The 22,737-nt window shown below is 43.1% G+C and overlaps 1 protein-coding gene across 2 annotated transcripts in view; it reads right to left on the bottom strand.

Moving 5' to 3' along the window:
* ZSWIM7 (zinc finger SWIM-type containing 7) overlaps positions 1-22,737 on the bottom strand; it is a 155,531-nt gene that overhangs the window by 5,414 nt on the left and 127,380 nt on the right. Inside the window, exons 5-6 of one of the 2 annotated variants that reach the window (XR_011025938.1) lie at positions 8,500-8,604; positions 5,322-5,445 (exon numbers count right to left, since the gene is read on the bottom strand). Coding sequence is in view for 1 of the 2 variants with exons in the window: in XM_068266009.1 (XP_068122110.1) it covers positions 8,500-8,604 (105 nt within the window). In the remaining variant the exon portion in view is untranslated. The remainder of the gene's footprint in view (positions 1-5,321; positions 5,446-8,499; positions 8,605-22,737) is intronic. The other variant, XM_068266009.1, reaches the window with a different exon arrangement.

The raw sequence follows: 22,737 nt of genomic DNA, 5'->3' as shown, positions 1-22,737 counted from the left end.
AATGAAGGGGGTGATACCAGCCTAAAGCTGGGGAAAACTGTGACCCCCGATGCCCGTCGTCCATCGATGGATGGGCAAACGAAAGGTCGCTATGATGAGCTCAGCTGAGGAGTTTAAGTGAAGAGAAAGAAAACAAAAGAGAAAAGAAAAGGGAAAAGGAGAGAAAAGAGAAGAGAGAGGGGGCGGTCCCAACTCATAGCCTTGTTTTTAGGGAACTCTCCATAAAAGGATCACCAACGATGTTTTTATTATAATTCGCCCACACTGCGCATGCATTCAAAGTATCCACTTAAGGAATATCAAGGCAGACATCTACTTCCCAGAGGCTCCAGATGCCGTTGCATCCCCAGTGGTAGGTCAGCATTTTAAAGCACAGATTGCATAATCAATCGGGTACTGCCACAAGTAATCAGTACAAGCCTGGACTTTTCCAGCCTGGATCCTCGACATGAAAATACAGGCAACTCCCACTTCAAGGAGGGGCAACATGTTAAAAGCAATTTTTGTATTTTCAATCAGAAAAACCTAATGGAGTCTCCCTGATCCTACAACTTTGTTCACAAAAAAGGGGGTAGGAGATGGTTTATGAAAGCATGTCCAACACTTCTTCTGGTCAAACTCTGATTGACAGTATAATTATTGCACTTTTGGTGTTTATTTAAAGACCTGTGGTGTTTAAAAGAGAACCTGAGGCGAACCTCGGGTCAAAAATCAAATACATAAAGAGAGGGAATCCCCCCCGCGGCTTTCTCCAGACCTCAGCCACTTCCTGGGACCCTACTGCACATCTTGACTGGGTTCCTCTTCATGCACGAGTACGGCCACCCCTGCACAATAGCACAGAGTCGTTCTTTCTGATCACCACTGAGCAGTCTCCTCCTGTGTGGTCAGAACATCAGGGCACTGAAATCTCCAGTGCACATCAGATAAATAAATAGGAGTGATGCAAGGAAGATGCCATCGGTCAGAAACTGACACTCAAAGAAGGAGAGTTTCCTTGACCTCTCCTACCCACTTTCCCAGGCACCTTCCTACATAACTATGCAGGAAGCCACATTAGTTATGCTAATTAAATTAAATAATGCTTTGAACCTGCTGCCACTCTTATAATGGCAGAAAGCATTCTTCTCATTCCAGATTGCAGTTCCTGCTTGTGGCAGGACTAAAGACCGCTGCACAGAATTAGAAGACTCCCATGGTCCATAATTTGGCAGGATACTGAATATCCATCATTAAAGGATCAGTTGGATCATTATAGCGATGGACATTTGGGTAATTGGAAAACTTGTGAAAGTGTAGGCTTTTACAAGAAGCCACTTATCACTGCAAAGCGGATTTCATGCAAAAAGCTGGGTCACATCTATCCAAGAGGTCTGAAACGATTTTACTACTGATTATGGTGAATGTTTCCTGCCTTAATAGAAAACATGCTTACAGACTCCTAATTTACGGCGAGAGTGCTAAATGCAAAACAACTGTGCTCTGCAACCATGGCAACAGTATTATTTTTCTAGCATAACTTCCAGGAATTCTCATTTCATTGTCTCTTTGCTTTTCCCGAAATTGAACACAAAATGTGACATAAAATTTCAATCATCTCCGATACGGTCATTAGATCTACTGCAGTGCGTTAAAGCCAGGGATGTATCTACAATAACAGGCCCCTTATCCAACAGCAGAACCAAACTTCTATCCTCAATATAGGCTTTGTTATTCTTATTTGAGATACGATATGTCCTGTCTGGTCTAGCTGTCTGCGGCTGATCTAATGTACAGCACAAGCTTGCACTGCTACACCAGCCTGGCGGTCCTCAGAGTCGGCTCTGGTGTCTGAAGAGTTCTGCAGCTTCCCCAGCATAGTGGTTCCACTGTTACTGCCGGGACATCCATCTGTGGGAGTTAGAGTCAAGTATAGATAAGAAGCCAATAGCCACTTGAAGACCAGAAAAGAGAACTACAGCCTGTCTGACAAGGGAGAGAAGGGGGCAGGTGTTGGTCTGGGTCTGCTCATGTGTGGCTTTAATTTTGCCCACTGTGGATTGTTTGTGACTATCTGTAGATTTCAACATTTCTATTAGGATCTAGCAGCTTTATTCCAGAACCAGACATGAAGGATGGAGTTAAAATGCTAATGATCAATTATTATTTACTAAGGAGTTGGAATATTGTACAGGGCTATGCAAAAATGTGAAGCCCTACAGCTCAACTGTGCTTATTTGAGTCCTAGCAATATATAAACGCTATTCTCACAGTAATAAGGCAGCTATAACAACATGTAGCCATGGGGCACGTACAATATTGCAAAGTATCGCCTTTATTTGGCCACACCTACAACCTATATCAAAATTTTTGTGGGGCTGGACAACTTGAATCAATTGGGCTGCAAAGGTAAAAAAGGGTTAACTCTCATCCCCACCTTCAAAAATACATAAAATAAAATACCTGCGCCTCCAATAGTGTAGTACTATATATATTTAATAAAACCGTCTCATACAGTGATAAAAGATTAAATGATAATGAGATCAGTGACAAAAAGCAGGCATCACTTGCCCACTTGCATACAAATTGTTTGACCGTTCAGTAGGATAACAATCTTCCTTGCCAGGTCGGCCCCCAATCTGTCTATCAATAGTGCACTATTGAGCCCGCAATTCCCACACGCCTCAATTGCTCCCAATTAATCCTTGAATGTGGATAAAAATAGTCAAATGACTAATGACCTATGGCCAATGTCCTCTCCAATCTTACTTCCAACTGGCACTTGCATAAAATCCGCATCTGTGAGCAAAGTTCATAGAGCAGCACACTTAAAATTCTCAAATTCATAAAACCGCAAAGCGGGTATAATCCATAAAGCAGCACCCTCCTTTTTGAGGCATAAATTCCGTTCTCCGCACTGCGGAATAAAGTCTTAATGGCAGCAATGTATAATACACTCACGGAACTCTTGGGATATGGAGCTGGACAAAGGTGATCAAAGTCTGTGTATTTCAAACGGCTTGAGTCCCGGCCGGTGACTCTCCAGATGGTGTTTGGTTTGCCGTATAGACCCAATGGCTTGCGTGAATCCCGGAACTGTCTGCCGGAAATTCAGGTGACGTCACCACACGTTCAACAGCCAATCAGCTTACGCGTTTCGGTAGGTCCGCCTACCTTCTTCAGAGCTTCAGGATTGGCTGTTGAACGTGTGGTGACGTCACCTGAATTTCCGGCAGACAGTTCCGGGATTCACGCAAGCCATTGGGTCTATACGGCAAACCAAACACCATCTAGAGAGTCACCGGCCGGGGCTCAAGCCGTTTGAAATACACGGACTTTGATCACCTTTGTCCAGCTCCATATCCCAAGAGTTCCGTGAGTGTATTATACATTGCTGCCATTAAGACTTTATTCCGCAGTGCGGAGAACAGAATTTATGCCTCAAAAAGGAGGGTGCTGCTTTATGGATTATACCCGCTTTGCGGTTTTATGAATTTGAGAGTTTTAAGTGTGCTGCCCTATGAACTTTGTTCACAGATGCGGATTTTATGCAAGTGCCAGTTGGAAGTAAGATTGGAGAGGACATTGGCCATAGGTCATTGGTCATTTGACTATTTTTATCCACATTCAAGGATTAATTGGGAGCAATTGAGGCGTGTGGGAATTGCGGGCTCAATAGTGCACTATTGATAGACAGATTGGGGGCCGATCTGGCAAGGAAGATTGTTATCCCACACCTACAACCTGTTGTGGCCATGCCCACTGGGGAGTGCACCTATTATGGCCTACCCTGGGCCCCCCAATGTTTGAATATGGACCAGATTAAAGTTCAAACTTAATGCCTGCAATAAATCTCACATGGATGTCAAGGGCCTCTTCTTACAACATTAGGTCAGTATGTACTGTATGTGATTTTAGAAGACAGACCCTCCCAATATGCAAGTCACGCAAGGATACACTGTGTAATCCTGGAGCTCACACAGGCCTCCTCAAACAGGCAAGATTATGTAACAAAGTTTGCTAGTGACTTACAGGGGTTCTAGTTCACGGAATATAAACAATAAGCATAAAACCACTTCAGAGAAGTATATGAATGCTGTATTGCTATAGACAAACAGAAGCAAATCTCAGAGCCAAATAGGTGTTAATGCCAGCATAGCTGAAGGAATGTCTCACGGAGGTGGCAAACCTACACATGCATGAATTGTCTGAAAGACGTTCAAGGAAATGGTAGTCATGACAAGCTACCTTACGCTGTGCCATAACAACTTCTTGTATAATATACTCCTGTCACTATGACTGTACTTCCTGCCCTGGTACAATTACGTGGCCAGAATACCAGATGACTATGCTGTTGTCTTTGGAAGGCAAATACAATGAGTTATCACCTAAGCTCCCTCTGTGTTGGATAACTTGCATACCTCAGACACACCTGCCTTTCAGACAAAGCTGCCAAATTCCCAGCATGGCTAAATCACTCAGTTAAATTAATGCAATTAATGCAACATATAATATATCAAATATAAAACTGCAAAGAAAAGAAACCCTGCCAGCTGAGTTCAGTGTGGGTATTAGGAAAATATGAAGGTTATATATAGCACAGTTATAAAGCCCTGTAGTGCATCAATTTAGTTTTAAATAGCAGATGAGTTTTACTGTTGTCTGCATACCCACTGGGGATAATTATCTCACATCCTGTTATACAGGAAGTGGGTATACTGTATATATCTCTGAAAAAAAGAGAGAGAGAATGACTTGTTAAGAAAAGAGAGAGAGACATTGAAGAAAACAAATGTTGGAGTGGAGATGAGTATTTTACTGAAGTTATTTCCCTTTCTAGTAACACCATGGCCTTATATAAGAACCACAGGCATTGCAGGAACATGGTGTGAAGGGTAATATCATCTGTGGGGTACAGACAGTCCAAACAACTGCCAGATTTATAATCCATCCCCAATATATACAAAACTGCCAATTTCTGTAGCCAATAATTTTCTATAGGTAGCATTAGAGGTTCACAGCCTTATTAACTAACCCCCATGTTTCCTTCACTAAGGTCCCCAACCCACGACCCCCTAGATTATAAGCTCACAAGGGCATGGACCGCCTCTTGGTGTTTCTTATTCTGCTGTCATTGATGATATGAACATGTGTGGTTTGAGATCTCACCAATACTGATACATCAGCTCTGTACGTAGCTGTCCTTATGTTGCTGGATGTCCTGATTGTACTGAATTCTTAACACCTCATGTACATATGCTCTTCACTGTTTGTTTTGTACTATGTACAGCATTATGTAAGATGTTGGTGCTATATAAATAAAAAACAACAATATTAATCACCATCATCCTGATTCTTGCTTTACTGTCGAGTTAGTTGAGGAATTTGAAAGTCCCATCCCCAGAGCATCTCCTATAGAGGGATAGCACTCTGAACCAGTATGCTGCACGTTACACTCGGTCTTGGCTGTAAGTCAGTGGGAAAAAATAATGTTTAAATTTTCTAAAACCCTGCTGTTAATATAGCATATGTAAACACATAGATTCATTCTCTTTTAATGCAATGTTTACACACGCACGATAGACAGAAATGTCTTTGTAGGGCTCAGAGGAGTTTAGTTCTCATGTATCTGGCTGCTTTGTTGTATCTTACAGTACGTTTATGGCAGGAACAACCGCAAGCCATCTGGTACGTAAAGATTTGTTGCTTCACATATATGGATCACTGGGAAGCAGGGACGAGGTTCTCTGGGATGCAGGAGGCTCCAGACAGATGACATATTGCAGCTGGACCGTTCCTTCGTGGCTACCAATATGTTTTAGAGGTTGACGGGAAGGAAGCTGTTATTCACCCTGTCGCCATGGCAATAGCTGTCAATGAGGGAAGCTGAATGGCCTTAATGAACTCAACAATTCTGTTTTGACTGAGCATTTCTTAATTTCTTCCATACAGCGTTCAATTATCCCGATATTATAAGGAGGAAGAATTTGATGTCTGAAAGATGTATTCCCTTTAGTTCTATATTGATCAGGCCCTCAAGCCGGGCTTCATTTACCTGATCACGTGGGCAGAAATGATTTCATTAGCCCAAAGATTACAGCCAGGCACAGCATAGAGCGCAATATTAACAAATTATTACAGGTTATAACAAAGGGGCGATAACACAACGCTCCAGGCACAGAAGGTGAAAGCGCATTAAGTTTTTAAGGCACAAAATCAAATTGATTTCTATATATAGCCTGGCACTTAAAATGATAAGATAAAGAGCTTCCAGGTTTACATGTATCTGGGATTTCACCAGCAAAGCAATGTAAAGTGCAATTAAATGTCAGTAATAAAATGTTCTGTGAAATGTTTGACGTCATAAAACTTTAATGTGCAAATCCAACCACAGAAATGGAACAGTGCGTCTTCCAGGGTGGCTAGGCTGACATTCAATAGCCTATTACATAGAGCTGATTTCATTAGATCCCGCAGTTCCTTAAAATCTTCCATATGTGTTTTATGCCTCTTGCACGGTTGGATCCCGTACATGGTTTCTAAGTAGAGCACTTTGGAGGGTCAGACTACACACAAAAATGTTCCATTTTTGGCAGTAAAGAAAAAAAAAAAAAAAAGACACACTGACCAGTCAGTGGATCCTATGTTATAGGAGCTGTTCAGACTTGACCACTTTAAATTCACCACAATCAGAATGCTAATTTTTCTGGACAGGAGCGGTCTATGGAAAGCATATAGGAACAGACATTGGCAGTTCTCAATAGGCCTTTTCCTTTATCCATTCACTTGTCTTCTCACCTAGGCATTCTTATTGGGTCTACTTCAATCCAATGGGTAGCCGGGGCTCCCGCTGCTGTTGCAGCGCTTGTGCCCAGCAGCAGTAAAGGAAATGACGAGGAATTGGAGTAAGAGTAAAGTGGTGGAGCCAGAGCAGGAGATACACTTCTTATATGATGCACAGCTACTTTCTTGGCAGTGGTGTGAAGAATGGGGTAAATCCTAAATGGTAAATTAGTTTTGTCACATATGTATGTAAAATTATCTTCATCCTGTGCTGTGCCTTGATGAAGGGGAGCCTGTGTGACTCTGAAATCATTGTTGGAGATTGGATGGATTGATTGTATGCATTATAGAACAATAGGTCACAGAAGGGTTCGAAGCATAGTGTATAAACCTGTTTACACTTTTTGAACTTATAGCATTTACGGGGGTCCAACACCCAACACCCACCATGACACTGCTACAAAGAGGTTTTTTGATTGTCTATTGGACTACCTATATTTTAGGACATGCAGTGGCACTTAGCTATTTAAAAAGTACTTAAAAAGTAGGTAAAAAAAAGCAATATCAAACATATTTTTAGTAATTGCCTGCTTGGTGGAACTTTTAAAGGTATTTTATTGAACATAACAAAATGTCCCTCTATACTGAATCTGAGATAAAATTTAACTCAATTAAAAAGTAGTCTTACTGACAATATACATATTCTAAAAGTATTACAAGGCCTACTCTGTCAGTAATGAAGGGGTCACTAAGTAACCCAGGCCCAATTGCAATAACAATAATTATAAAATCACACAACCCCCACCACACAACCCGACATGTTTCACTTCTAAGCTAAGCTTTTTCAAGGGAAAAGTGACATTAAAGTGCAATTTGTGATAAGGTGCAAAGTTACATAATTAAACAAATATAGAGTATGGCCTATAGGCTCATAACGTCATAGCAGCCAGGCTTTTCCCTTGAAAAAGCTTCGTAATGACCCCTTCATTACTGACAGAGTAGGCCTTGTAATACTTTTAGAGTATGTATATTGTCAGTCAGACTACTTTTTAAAGTGACTCCGAGCTCATAAAAAAAATGAAAGTTGTACTCACCTGGGGCTTTCTCATGCCCAGTGCTGGTCGGGAGGTCCCACGACGGCGTCCTGGCTCTTCTCCTTCTCCCCGCTCCGGAATGGCTGACAGGCCGCAGCCCGGGCAACACTCGCCCGAGTGTCGGGCTGCTCCTTCCGCGTATGACGCGGATTACGTCACACGCGCATGCGCCGTACTGCCACGCCGGCCGCCGTGATGACGCGAGGCGGCCGGCGTGTGACGTAATCCGCGTAATCCGCCTGGGCTGCGACCTGTCAGCCATTCCAGAGCGGGGAGAAGGAGAAGAGCCAGGACGCCGTCGTGGGACCTCCCGACCAGCACTGGGCTGGAGAAAGCCCCAGGTAAGTACAACTTTCATTTTTTTTATGAGCTCGGAGTCACTTTAATTGAGCATTAAAAGTTAAATTTTATCTCAGATTCAGTATAGAGGGACATTTTGTTATGTTTACCTGAGTTCAGGATTTGTTGTATAAAAGGTATTTTATTGGTAAGGTTTAAAAATATGTTCTTGGAGAAGACTTAGTAGAAATGATAATAGGATATGGGCTAGTATGTTTAGTCTGCTAAGCTCAATTTGTAACCTTGACCAAAAGATCAAAAATTATTTCTCCCCTTGAGTGTATACTGTATATGTATCACTTACCACCAGGCTGTCACCTCTCCTGAGCACAGTGTAGGAGAAGGCTGGACAGGAACAGTAATGGCATGCCTTGTAGCAGGTGTACAGCTTACCAGAGCTCCCCGTAACCTAATGGAACAAAACAAATCAGTTAATCCACCTGAACTTCATATATTGTTTAGCTCTTATGTTATGATCGGTTTCCTGGTTAAGAGGCAATATGCCCTAAAAGCAGGCTGATTATAAAAGGGCATGTTCAAATTCACAGGATGCCAAGGATTAAACTGCTGGAATTAGAAGTCAGAAGTCACATAATTTTGCACACATGCTAAGACCCCTTTTTTGTGCTACCCTTAAGTGTGCCGTCCTTGCACAGTACCACTACTATGAGTGGGGTTTACACAAATGACCAGTTTTGGGGTGGTGAAAATGCTGCTGTAAAGTAAACAAAATACATCCATGTAAAATTAGCATTTCTGAAAGTTAACTTCAGCAAAAGGAAAAAGTAATCATCATAGAACCTCTGAGCTCCCATAGAAGCCGATTTATCCATTTATTTCTCCAGATTTCAACTATTGACCATTTTGGTTCCTCTGAGCAGTTTCTCCAATTTTACTTTATTTTTTGCACGCTTTTGAAAATCTGTATCGTGTATCCAGGGCTGTGAAGTCAGGGTCAAGGAGTTCAAGTAATTTTGGGGTACCTGGAGTCAGTGGTTTTAGAAACTGAGGAGCCTGAGTCAGAGGATTTGTGTACCGACTCCACAGCCCTGGTTGTATCTAAAAAGTACCTAAAAAGAAACCAAGAATGTAGGATCTCAATTATTGTTATAGAATATGTTCTTTCAAAATTATTTTTGTGTTCATATATGTTCTAATCAAGTTGTTCTCAGGCAACAAAAAGAAGAGGTGTAAGGGCAAATCAAACAAAACAAAACAAAAAACATTGAGGATAAGCACTGGAGCACATCTTTGTGAGGAAATAGCAGGGGAGTAGCACACTAAAGGATTGGAGGATTGTAAGCTTCTGGGGGGAAAAAAGAAAAGAATGACTAAGAGACAGGAGGAGGAGGAATGTAGCAGTAAAGTTTTGATAGTAGGTAGAGAATGAGAACCAATAGTAAGCAGGGTAGGAGAACTGGGACCGTGGAGTGAAATAAGACCAAGCTTTGAGATTTTTGGACCACATTTTAAATATTCAAATAAACTAGCAAAACTGTTCCATGGCAACATATGGTAGTTATCAGTGTTGGAAAAAAACAAAACAGTGTACATCGGGTTCAACCGCCTCTCTGTACATTAATCTGTAGAGAGGAAAGGCTGACAGGTTAAGTTTTCTTCCCGATAGGATCAAAGTATCACCATCCTACACCTGGGATCTTCTGTATAGCTGTGGATGCTCTTCAATGTAAAAAAAAAAAAGCATTCAAACCACTTCTAAGTGCAGATACAGAATTTGTTATGACTACTCCTTGTGGTAAAATATCCACATCTTAAAAATGCTTACTGTAAAGACACCCCTTCTAAAGATGTGACCGTCTCCTTTCTTCCATTTGCAATTCATGCCTGCTTGTCCTTTGTACAAGCCTAGGGATAAAAAGCCCATTTGTCAAGCTTTCCTATTGGCCTTTGTTGTATTTATATACGTTAACTGTATCACCTCTACATCTATTTTCCAAGCTAAATAAGCCAGTTTTCTAGCCTTCTTTGTTAAATCAGAACTTTCTGCTATTTGAGTCATTTAGTAGCTTGTTTTAGTAACGGTTCTCAAGTGTCATTCTTGTAATGCCCAGAACTGTATCGCATATTCCAGACGTGGCCTTCCGGTGATGAATATAGGGGCTTTGATTTCCCTTTTTATCCATCACACAAATATATGTATTTATTTTGGCTGCTGCGGTTTGGCTTAAAATACAAATATGGCAACAGGAGCTGTCAAATCTATTTTAAGAGAAGAGGGTCAAGTGTTTCTACTAGGATTTAATCAGTTCCAAGAGCTGTTCCCCTTACCATACATGAAAAGGCAATCAGAAAAGATGGGTATGACATTTGAGCCCCATACAAATGCTAGAGCCCCATCCACTGGTACGTGTACCCAAGGGGGTACTTTTGATGGGTCCAGGGCGCACTTGAGCTTGATGTAGGGGTACATACCAAAATAGTGTTGAGAAACGCTGTGCTAGATGAAACTAGGCCAAGGCAAAATATTAATGAACGCCTTTGCTGAGAATCCAGCGTTGTTCTCTCCACTTACCCCACCCACCACATGACTGCACTCTCTCTCGCCGCTCCGTCAACCCTCAACTCCCCCCATGCATAGCAAAAAAATAAGTTGCTAGCCTGCAGGATATTGCCCCATCTGTACAGATTTGGCCCTGCAATGCCACCCAACGTATTTGGTTCCGATCCCCACTGGCCAACATGTCTCATATGAGTGTACAAGGCTTTTGCTGAAATGCCTGATACATACAGAGCAGTTTCCCATCACATTGACATTTCGAAACGATAATTTCTGACATGTCCAATCTGCTCCCAATCGAGAACGGGATCAATTTTAAGATCAACACTGCACTACTCAGTACTGGCAATAGCCAGAGCCCAAATTACAAGAAATAAAATGGCGTAATTCAGCAGCCAGCAATAGCTGGAGCCAGATTTATGTGGACAGATACAAAATTAGGTAGTCAGTAGGGGAATGTATTAGAAAATGGGCAGGAGTATACTTAGAGCAGGGTGAGGCCACTTTTGGCTTCACCCTCCGCCTAATTTGGCCCAGTGGCTACCAAGGGGAAAGCAGTGGCGCATGCGCCTAGTGTTCAGTCCTGTGGAGCCACCTACACATGCTCTGCCGCTAAGCTTGTGTCCCAGAATCCTGTGCTGCCCCAGCTGAGATGCAGAGTATTGTGCATACGGAAGACGTTCTGTTATTTCACCTGCATGCCAAACTCCAGCGATGTCCGACCTCCTGTCACTGCTCAGCTCTCCCTCTAGTGCCAGCATCGCTTCCTGCACTCGTGTAATCACATGATGCAGGAAGAGATACCGGATGCTAGGAGAGCTATGATGCAGGAAGAGATGCCGGACACTAGGAGAGCCGATTGGTGACAGGAGGGCAAACATCGCTGCACAATGGAGCAGGTGAGATAACAGAGCAAATCTTCCGTGTGCGCAATACTCTGCACTTTACTTTCAAATGTAATACATATTAGCCATTATTTACCCGTTGCTCACCCCCACACTCCCACCTATATAGTTATATATAATAACAGCAACAACAATAAGTCATAGTCTTATGTCCCACCATATTATTATTTATAGAGCCCTGACATCTTCTGCATCACTTTACAGAGTACATAGTCATGCCACTGACTTTCCTCAGAGGAGCTAACAATCTAATCCTATCATAATCTTAAATCCCACCATATTATCATTATGCATTTACTTTGCACTAACACCTTCTGCAGCACTTTACAGAGTACAAAGTCAAGCCACTGACTTTCCTCATAGGAGCTCACAATCAAATGTTTCCATAGTCATACTGTGGCATGGGGGGAAAAGGAGGTGCTGGTTAGGGATACTAAAAGAAATGCAAATAATTGTGCGGGATTATCCAAACATTGTATGCAAATATATGTGCACCTTTACAATGGACCAATCAAATCCTGTCAAGGTGGAAATCAATTGGTCCATTTTCAAGCTACTTAAATTTGCAAACACAATTTGCATAACCCAATGCCCATCCTTAGAGATCCCTTCAGATCCATCTGAAAACAAAAACAGAACATCCGATTGGTAAATACCAGCCACCCTCTAATTTTTTTGTGTTTCAAATTACGTGGAGTGTGTTCAGTGACCTTTTGTAAATTATCTCCAGATCTCTATAGATGATCCACTTCAAGTTTGTCCGCTGCTCATGTCACATAGAGAAACTCTTCTTTCCCGTTTACAATCCCCAGGAGACTCAGCGAGGAAATGTCTGACTGTTCACAGCTGCCAAGTTCTAATCCTGACCCCTGGCAGGAAGTCAAGTCTTACTCTGCATATGGCCATGCCTGAAAAAATGTTTACAAGCACATGGGTCGTCACAACCAGAGCAGACAAAGCAGCAGCCGCCCAGTTTGTGGGAATGGGTTGCCTGACCATAACAGCCGCTCTACAATTTCATGAGGAACCAGAATGGTCCGGAAGATAGGCAAACACGATGCCTGGACCTTCTCGTACAGCTGGTAAGAAGGGGACGTTCTCTGGGATGAGACCTTTTGTACATTTACAGGAAAGCAATTTTTGTACATTTGTTGTCACGCAGAATTAAAATAAAAATATTTAGGCGTACAAACACCACTGTGATGAAAGCCAGATGTCACTAATACAGACCAGGCAAAGCAGAACTACCAAGAAAGAAATACGGAGGCTGCTATAAGTGACTTACTTCTAGAAATGCTAGCGGTCTGGCAGTAGTGCTGAATATTCATTTATTCTGAACAAGAATGTAGAACAATAACATCAGAACACCTGATGAGCTCCCTAGTTATTGGAGATTAGTTTCAAAATTATGAGTCAGATGATCAATCTGCATAGCTAAAAAATAATAATAATAAAAAATTGCATCTACCCCCTACCTTACTTGTTTCATGAATGAACTACTACTCCTTTTCATTATTATTGTACATTCATTTAGCACTGATATCTTCCACAGGTTTTTATAGACCTGTGAGCCAGTCATGTCACTAATTGTCCTTCAGAGGAGCTCACAATCTAATCCCTACCAAAGTCTTGTACATATGATAGAAAAGTCATAGTGGTAACTGCAAATCATTTGGCCCCATAGAAAAAGATTTGGTGCGCCCCCATGGGATAGTATGTGGGAGCTAACCAATACAAAAATGTATTATTTAGGATACTCTGTACTTAAAGAGACACTGAAGCGAGACTAAATCTCGCTTCAGGTCTTATATATAGCAGGGTCACGTGTGCCCCTGCTAAAACGCCGCTATCCCGCGGCTTAACGGGGGTCCCTTCACCCCCAACCCACCCCCCGCAAACCTTGGTCGCAGACTTGGTCGCTTTTCCCCTCTTCCTGGAGGCAGGGCTAACGGCTGCAGCCCTGCCTCCCAGCGCGTCTATCAGACGCGCATCGCCGCCTCTCCCCCGCCCCTCTCAGTGAAGGAAGACTGAGAGGGGCGGGGGAGAGGCGGAGATACGCGTCTGATAGACACGCATGGGGCAGGCGGTTAGCCCTGCCCCAACCAGGAAGCGCTCCCCCGCTGCACGGAGGGGGTTTGGGGGGACAGGGACCCCCGTTAAGCCGCGCTATAGCGGCGTTTTAGCAGGGGCACGCATGCTCCTGCTAGCTATGAGGTCTGAAGCGAGATCTATTCTCGCTTCAGACTCTCTTTAAACTGAACTGACTAAAAATGTACCCCAGCTGAAGCTCCGGTACAACATCACATACTTACCATAAGATGAGGGAAGCCTCTGGATCCTATAGCGGTGATCCTGGGAAGGATCCTCTGGTATCCTTACCATGGTGTCCTCCAGTTTCCTGCTGCCACTTGCGGACTCGCCAAAGATTACCAACGTGAGCATGGTCATACTGCACCTGCACAAGTACAGCGGCACCTGTGCAGTAAGCTGGAGTCACTAAAGCATGAGCAGCTCTGTGCTGCAGTGCAGGCGTGGCTGTACTTATGCCAGAAGAGGAGCCATTATGTTCTGGAGGTTCCCGGGCAGTAGTGGAGTACAGCATGGGAAGCCTCCAGAGGATCCAGAGGCTTCCCTCTCCTTAGGCAAGTATGTGTTTCTAAACCCAAGGGCTCTCATTAAGTTGCCAATCCATTTTCCCACTCGACTGTCGGCAGAGTCGATCACGCTGAATTCCCCCAATTATTTTATCAATCAAATCAAATCTTAGGTACTTGCAATTTACAACAAAATTTGCATCAATGCAGAGAATTAGCTTCTCATTGGTCATTTTTTTTTCTTTTGTTTAGAGACACACTGGGAACTCTTACTCCAGTGGCTGCTATAGCAATCAACAAGTCCCTGCTACAAATGTGCAGGTCCTCAGGTTGCTCATGACAACCAGCATCACACTACAAGGATTGCCATCATGTAGGCGGAAGTAGTTAACACATAGGACATCTGCATCACTGCATGACAGTTACGATGATCACTTTTGGTGGGGAATGGACCAATATTAAAGCAACTGGTAGCCAGACATTGGTCACTTGTGGCACGCTTCCACAAACTATCCATCATCTCCAGTCGAAAATGTGATCAGAAGGAAAACATCGAATTCACTGCCATTCAGGAAGATGGCGCCTTAATTGGCAGCCATGGCCACAGGATTATGGCCTTTTCTTGTTCTTGTTTCTTCAACACAGTGCAGATCAGGAAACCTTTGGCCTTGCTGGATGCCAGCTCCATCCATACATCTATCGCCTGCTGTTGCTCCACCACAGCAGGAACACCTTTGGATCAGCCCCTTCATGATGCCAGCCGATAATATGGAAGTAAGGGCCACCGCAGCCGGACACTTCTGTGACAGCCAGATTATCTTGACCAGCCCTGCCGAATGCAGCCCAGGAGTTGGGACCCACCACAGAAATGAACATTACTGCACCTTTTGGACTGGAACACTGTGGCCAGCACTGCCAGATGTCAGCAATCGGATCCTCAGCAGCGTTATCCATCACCGCAGGTTATTTTATGAAGAACTGGGTCATCACTGCTGAACCTTCACCTCCCTCTGTCCCCCCCCCCCATCCCATGCTGGGGGGCGTCAGGGGAATGACAAGCGGTTTATGCGTGAGCAGAGCGGCCTGAACAATGAGGCTGAGTAGATTTGTCTGGCAGATCACTCGCATGGGTTGTCGGGTGCTGTACACACACCTGATTGTCGTCTGAAGCTTCAGCCGACTTAAAGGATACCCGAACTGACATGTGACATAATGAGATAGACATGTTTATGTACAGTGCCTAGCACACAAATAACTATGCTGTTTTCCTTTTTTACTTTCACTGTCAGAAAGAGTTAAATATCAGGTATGTAAGTGGCTGACTCAGTCCTGACTCAGACAGGAAGTTACTACAGTGTGGTCCTCACTGATCAGAAATTCCGCTTTTTATCTTTTTCTTGCTGTCAGAAGCCATTTTCTGCTAGGAAAGTGTTTTATAGTTAGAATTTCTTATTAGTGAGGGTCATGCTGTAGTCACTTCCTGTCAGGAAGGTCAGGACTGAGTCAGCCACTTACATACCTGATATTTAACTCTTTAAGGCAGAGAAAGAAAAAAAGGAACACAGCATAGTTATTTGTGTGCTAGGCACTGTACATACACATGTCCATGTCACATGTCAGTTCGGGTATCCTTTAAAGGAGTACTGTAGTTGAACTTACCTGGGGCTTCTAACAGTCCCCCGCAGACGTCCTGCACCCACGCAAGCCAGTCACCGATGCTCCGGTCCACGCCTCCAGTTCACTCTTGGAATTTCTGACTTTATAGTTGGAAAACCACTGTACCTGCACGGCCGCGCCCTTGCTCCCGCTGACGTCACCAGGAGTGTATTGCGCCGGCCCAGTACGCTCTGTGCCTGCGCAGTACGTTCCAGGTGACATCAGCGGGAGAGATGACATGGCCAAGCAGGCGCAGTGGTTTTCCGACTTTAAAGTCAGAAATTCCAGAAGTGAACCAGAGGCAGGAACCGGAGCATCGGCGAGTGGCTGCGTGGGTGCAGGACGTCTGCAGGGGACCATTAGAAGCCCCAGGTAAGTTCAACTCTTTTTTTTCCCCTACCCCCCCTACAGTAGACCTTTAAGTCAGGGGTGTGTATGAGGCTTTAAACAGAAGCCAAACAATAGCAGAGAGTAAAGACCGAGACAATAGGTGTGATCCAATGGTTTAGCACCAGCAGTAAATCCTACCTACAGTTATTTAAAGCAGAAAACGGGATAAGCCATCAGACAGTTCTGCAGGTAGAAGGTGGCCGTGCCCAGCATAGGCAGTGGGGGTAGCACCTGTCCCATGCATGTACACCTGAGTGGGCAGCAGCCGCCTTCTCCTAGACCTGACATTGGCATTCTTTTTCTTACTGCGCAATGAAAGCACCGTGAGTCAAACGCTGACATATGTGTGGTTACAAACATCCCATGAGGTTGCATTACAGTGCAATCAGGAAGCCCTAGCTTCCAGCAGTTCGGTGGCTGAATGGCTCTGTATATGGCACATTTTGCTGTCCAAGTAAAAGAGCCCTTTAATTGCAGCTGGAAGGCGCTGGGTGGCTGGCAGATGGAATGCAAACTGCCTGTCAAGAGTATATCAAACCCTTTGGCAGTCACTACAATTCCCACCTATGTATCTCCACTGGATATTTAGCTGTTTGTTTTCTGTGTGTTTTTTCTCCTATTTTATAGCACTATATTTCAGCAGCACAATGTGCTAGCTATTCAGATGACAGGGAAGCATTGTTAAAACAGCTGCCCTCTAAATCCTGTTATTAAAGATTCCCCCAGTGGCTTTCTTAAGAAGACATCTAAATGTACCAGAAACTTTCACAGTTTAATTTGCTTGCCGTTAGTAAACAATACATTAGTTCTGGCTCAGGAATGTAATTTGATCTCACAGGGAAATACTTCACATGGTGAATGTATAAGTCAGTAATCCGCAGTGATTCTCCTAACACTGTCAAGAGCAGCAGAGCTCTCAGCAACCAGCTCTACTGCAGCAGTGTGCCAGCTCTGCCAGGGCTCTGTGTGTGTTTGATAGGAATTTCAGGACTTGGGCCAGCTCCCACATGCAGATCCCAGAAGCTCCTGCAGGCTGTACTGGTCACATGACACCTGGAAGCAGCTACTCTACTGACCAACATAGGATACTCACAATCTCTCTATCCTGTAAACTCACTACTGTATAACAACATTTTACCAGGGAATTTAAAGAGAAACCGTAACCAAGGATTGAACTTCATCCCAATCAGTAGCGGATACCCCTTTTCCCAAAGGAAATCTTTAACTTTTCTCAAACAGATCATCAGGGGGCTGATATTGTGGTGAAACCCCACCCACAGTGTGATGTCAGCACCAGGGTGCTGACATCACACTGTGGGAGCCTTATTGCATTGTGGGAAATAACAGCTGTTTTCAACTGCCAAAAAGGCATCATCTCTGCCATGTGATAAATGTCAGAATGTAAATCAGGGAAAGATTTTACAATGGGCAAACTGACTAAATCATTTATAAATAATTATTGTAAAATGTAAGCAACTGAAGCAAGATATGGAGGCTGCCATATTTATTTCCTTTTAAGCAATACAAGTTGCCTGGCTATCCTGCTGATCCTCTGTCTTCAATACTTTTAGCCATAGATCCTGAACAAGCATATGCAGATCAGGTGTTTCTGACATGATTAGCTGCATGCTTGTTTCAGGTGTGTGATTCAGGCACTACCACAGCCAAATAGATCAGCAGGGCTGCCAGGCAACTGGTTTTGTTTAAAAGGAAATAAATATGGCATACTACATATTCTTTTCACTTTAGTTGTCCTTTAAATGGACCTGTAATGTAATACTGCATTTTACACAATTCAGTGGGACACATTAGCATTACGAACTGACATTATTATTTTGAGTAAAAAGGTCCTCTGCTATGGATGTTTCTGATTTGCTGCAGGGAAGTGACATCAGCAACAAAAACAGCTAAGGGCCAGTACACTCTGTTGTGTTTGTGCTTCGTTTTTAAATGGCAAGGTCTTTAGAAAAAATCCTAAAAATCGTGAGGACTTGCACACACTGGTGCGATGCTGTATTTAGAAAAATGAAATCGCAGTGACTGCTGCACTTTTTAAGCACTGCGTTTGAAAAATGCATGGAAAATGCAATGCATGCATTAGGTAAACAATCAGGAAACCAGGAAAAGTTACCCTCAGCAAAATCACAAGCACACAAAAATCACGAGTAGAAATTTGATTTTAAAAAAACGCAATCCCATCGCACTGCGTTTGCTCTTGCCATTTTTAGTGTGTACAGGCCCTAAGCCCTGGGCAGAATAGACAGCGTGAACCTGAAAGACTCTCTATTATTTCACTACAAACTCCATGGTGTGCAGATCAGACACCGAGGAGGTTGCTGGATAGTGTAATGGTTAAGGGCTCTGCCTCTGACATAGAAGACCTGGGGGTTCAAATCTCAGCTCTTCCTACTCAGTAAGCCAGCACCTATTCAGTAAGGAGTTCTTTGGGCAAGACTCCCTAACACTGCTACTGCCTACTGGGTGCGCTCCAGTGGCCGCCTCACAAGCGCTTTGAGTCAGACAGAAGAAAAGCGATATAAAAAAAAAAAAAAAGAATTATTATTATCACAGGATCAGCTTCACAGAGTACCACATGAAAGCAAGTGGACAAGGCAGCCTTTACTTAGTATTTATTCTGCAGATTACCTGAGTGGATGTATTATGCATATTTTACTGTATATTCTAACTTCTAACTTCCTGTGGGGTATGGAAGCTGGCAGTCATTTTCTTATTTTAAAACACTGGTTAGCAAGTAATTAGATGACGTTTTTCAATCTAATAATAAATGATGACTATGGCTCTGATATAGAAGTTAACAATCGTCCCTCAGAGGCTTATTTATACCCTGTTCATTTTTTTTCTTTTCTCTATAAATAATATTCTACCAATCTTTCCTAACAGTCACATAGAGTCAATGGTGTTAAAGGAAAACGATATGTAATAATTTTAGACTAGGTACTGAAGTACATTTGACAACTTTTTAAATTCTTCCATCCTTCAGATATTATCAGCTAATGCTCCCTTAAAGGGGAACTGAAGAGAGAGGTATATGGAGGCTGTCATGTTTATTTCCTTTTAATCAATACCAGTTGCCTGGCAGCCCTGCTGGTCTATTTCTCTGCAGTAGTATCTGATTAAAACCAGAAACAAGCATGCAGCTAGTCTTGTCAGATCAGACTTATAAGTCTGAACCACTGAAACACCTGATCTGCTGCATGCTTGTTCAGGGGCTATGGCTAATAGTATTAGAGGCAGAAGATCAGCAGGGCTGCCAGGCAACTGGTATTGTTTAAAAGGAAATAAACATGACAGCCTCCATATACCTCTCTCTTCAGTTCCCCTTTAAGTGTTCTGTCTAGCCAGCTATTCATCCAAGTCTCTGGGAGTCAATCTGGTCGGTTCAAATTCTTAATTGATAGAGCTGAAATTCTTAATTGATAGAGCTGAGTGGAGTAGGCACAAGTCAACTGAACTTGCTATTATTGCCGTGACTCTCCCAAGGTCTCACATACTCCATGGTAGGTGCCTGTCAGTGAAAGGAATGGAATTACCAGCACTGTGCTAAATAGATGGTTTGCCAAGATCAACAGCTTAAAGGGAACCAGAGATGAACGTTTCACACAAAATAAACATATTAGTTGATAGCTTGTAAAGAATAAATGCTCTACCTGATAATTTCGTCACTCTGGTGTGCCTTTTTTAGTGTTTTTTATCCATTATTGCTCCAGGAAAAATCAAATATGGCCGCCGGCTTATATCCCTTCTCCTTCCGGGTTATATGAGTTGTTCTGGATGTGCTGTCTAGGCTATATGAGACTATGCTGCTATCTAGGCTTATGCAGCCTTTCATCTATGTGCTTTCATTTTGGTATGATCTGCCTGTAGGAAGTGTCACTGATAATAACTGCAGTTTCATTCCTATGAGAATCTAGTGCACACAGAGCACACAGGGATCATATTACAGCCCAGGAATGATACAACTGTTTCAAGTCCCCACTAGATGGCGTCATAGATATGAGACACAGTGATTAGTACACAGGAAGAAGGAAGAATCGCTGACACTTTGCATGCACGCTCTGTTCCACAAGCCAGGGGACACAGGTAGTTTTGAGCCGCGCACCATGTTGCAGGGGATGGGGGCACAGACAACAGGGAGCCACTAACAAAACCCACCAGTAACAAAACCTGCTTCACCATCTGTTCTTCTCCACTGATTTGCATAGAAGTCGAGGTGGTAACTTTTCAGCACATTTTTTGTGCTGAAAAATTAGGCTTATACGCGAGTATATACAGTAGTTTAGCTTACCTTGGGCTTCTAACGCCCCCTCCCACCCGCAGACATCCTGTGCCCACACTGGTACAAAACAATCCTCCAGTCCCTGCCGTTGGCTCACTTCTAGAATTTGCGACAGTACTCCTTTAAAAGAACAACTGAAGTGAGAGACATGTGGAGGCTGCCATAGCTATTTACTTTCAAACAATGCACATTGCCTGGCTGTCCTGATCATCCTCTGCCTTTAACACTTACCCAAGCATACAAATCAGAAGTTTGACTCAAGTTTGACTAAGTTTGCCAAATGCTTCTTTTTGTTGGGGGATTCAAACACTACCGAAGCCTGAACGATCAGCAGGACAGCCAGGCAACTGGTATAGTTTAAAAGGAAATAAATATGGCAGCCTCCATTTGTCTCTCACCTTCAATGCTTCAATCAATTCTAGAGCTGTTTATTTACTCCTGATCATATATTGAGAGGCTTAATACACGTTGTAAAATTAAAGTGAATCTATTATTGTTTAATTATTATACTCAGAGCTAAAAATAGAACATTTGGCACATGAATATTTCAGGTTTGTGATTTACAACTAATCAAGTGCAGCTCCTGAGCAGAAATAGATGGTTCCAAAGGAGCGTACACACGCACTACCGCCGGGTCCGCCTGACCCTCCCGCTGGGCGGATGTTCAGCCGACAGTAGCACATGTGTACGCACTGTCGGCGGCCTGATCAGGCTGTTTCTGAGCGATCTGCTGATTAGGACTATGCAGAGGAATGATTTTTCATTGTTCATACTGGTCACTGCAGTATTTGTGGAAGCAGCTAAGCTATTGCTGTTCTTTCGTATTTGGGGGCCACCCCACAAATCAACTGAGTAAGGGCCTTTGCGTTGTGATTTTAGAAATGCATGCAATTTTTCAATCAAAGTAATCATAAAAATAAAGCAAATTGCAAGTCGCTGTACACAGAATTTAGAAAATTGCAATTACGGAGCTTGTAATGCTTTTAGAGTGTTTGCGAAGATCAGGAAAAATGCAATGCATGCAAAATTCATTGTGTTTTTAGGTAAACGATCAGGAAACCAGGAAAAAGATAGCCTCAGCAAAATTGTAATCACATCAAAAACCTACAAAAATCGCAAGTAGTACTTTGATTAAAAACGCAATTGCATCGCACTGTATTTGTGACTGCGGTTGGCAATTTTCAGTGTGTACAGGCTCTAACTAAATTGTTTTGAAGGCCAACTCAACCCAAATAATCGAGGCTTAAGACCACTACTATCTGATCAGGTAAGGCAAGCTGATCAATTCCTCCCCAGTAAAGCTTACTCTATCTAAGCTAGCAGAAATCTACTGAGCATCGATCTCTCCACAAAAGTACTGCTGTGCAAAGTTATACAGGTGTTGGTTCCTTGCTACTCCTCCCCTGCCTGCATGGAGATAGTCCAAAATGCACATACATGCCTTCATTTATTACATTTGTTAAAAATTCAGCCAATAAAGGTTAGCCTAGTTCAAGAGGTTCCCAAAACTGACTATAATCACTTGTGAGTGAATCATTGGGATATCTTGAAGGCAATAAAAGTCTCACACATTTGCTCAAAGTGATTTAATTGGCTGAAAAAAAAATGGATCCGTTTGCCTAGCTCAAGAGGTTCAGAGAGCTGGGCTGAAGCAGCAAGGACCAGACTTCAATTCAATGTGGTACAAAGAGTAAGAGCCACTGGTACTGCTGCTTAAAAGGGAACCTAAACTGAGAGGGATATGGATGTTCCATTTTAAACAATACCAGTTGCCTGGCAGTCCTGCTGAGCTCTTTGGCTTCTGTAGTGGCTGAATCACACACCTGAAACAAGCATGCAGCTAATTCCGATTTCAGTCAGAGAATCTGATCTGCATGCTTAGGGGCTGTGGCTAAAAGTATTAGAGACACTGGATCAGCAGGAGAGTCAGGCAACTGGTATTATATTAAAAGGAAAAAGCCATATCCTTCTCAGTTTAGGCTACCTTTAAACATTTATTGATTATGTGCAAGAAGTTTATAGTGATAGGCACAAAAGACATACTGGGGGTCCTAAGATCAGTCTCTGTTAGTGGGTGCGGGCACAAAAAGCCTGACAGCTGTTTCACATACGGGTATCGCTTTTTCCAAGGCTGTGTCTATACTATTCACTATAACAGTGCTTCTCAAACCTGTTCTTGTGA

This window comes from Hyperolius riggenbachi, chromosome 2 (genome assembly GCF_040937935.1).
Source record: "Hyperolius riggenbachi isolate aHypRig1 chromosome 2, aHypRig1.pri, whole genome shotgun sequence".
Classification (NCBI taxonomy): Eukaryota; Metazoa; Chordata; class Amphibia; order Anura; family Hyperoliidae; genus Hyperolius; species Hyperolius riggenbachi.
Note: the sequence above shows the minus strand (reverse complement) of the source record. Positions and strands in the feature narration are given on the sequence as shown.